Below are 723 nucleotides of genomic sequence, written 5' to 3'. Positions count from 1 at the left end.
ATAACAATAAAGCAATGCACTCTCTAAATGAAAGTGATAGAATGTATAGAAAATACACAATTGAGGAGATTGAAGAGGCAACAGAAAATTTCTCAAGTAGTCGCAAGATTGGAGAAGGTGGTTATGGACCTGTGTTTAAAGGTACTTTAGATTACACACATGTGGCTATAAAAGTTGTGAGACCAGATGCAAAACAAGGAAGATCACAATTCCAACAAGAAGTGGACGTTCTGACTAGCATAAGACATCCAAATATGGTTATGTTACTTGGAGCTTGTGCAGAATATGGTTGTTTAGTCTATGAATACATGGCCAATGGTAGCTTAGAAGATCGTCTCCTTAGACGAGGCAACTCTCCAGTGCTTTCATGGCAGCTAAGATTCCGTATTGCAGCTGAAATCGCCACCAGTCTTAACTTCCTCCACCAGTTAAAACCAGAGCCATTGGTACACCGTGACTTGAAACCAGCCAACATATTGCTTGACCAGCACATGGTCAGCAAGATCTCTGACGTTGGATTGGCTAGGCTTGTCCCTCCCTCGGTTAATGACGTTGCAACACAATACAGGATAACGTCAGCTGCTGGAACCTTGTGTTACATTGATCCAGAATACCAACAAACGGGTATGCTTGGAACCAAATCGGACATATACTCATTCGGGATAATGCTTTTGCAAATACTTACGGCCAAGCCACCAATGAGCTTAACAAGTCAGGTCGAGA

The 723-nt window shown here is 42.2% G+C and overlaps 1 protein-coding gene across 1 annotated transcript in view; it reads left to right on the top strand.

The window, feature by feature from the left end:
* Positions 1-723, top strand: part of LOC104709804 (U-box domain-containing protein 35-like) — a 5,510-nt gene that overhangs the window by 3,395 nt on the left and 1,392 nt on the right. Inside the window, exon 8 of the mRNA XM_010426364.1 lies at positions 118-716. Within this exon, the coding sequence (XP_010424666.1) occupies positions 118-716 (599 nt within the window). The remainder of the gene's footprint in view (positions 1-117; positions 717-723) is intronic.

Source organism: Camelina sativa, chromosome 1 (assembly GCF_000633955.1).
Source record: "Camelina sativa cultivar DH55 chromosome 1, Cs, whole genome shotgun sequence".
NCBI lineage: Eukaryota > Viridiplantae > Streptophyta > Magnoliopsida > Brassicales > Brassicaceae > Camelina > Camelina sativa.
Note: the sequence above shows the minus strand (reverse complement) of the source record. Positions and strands in the feature narration are given on the sequence as shown.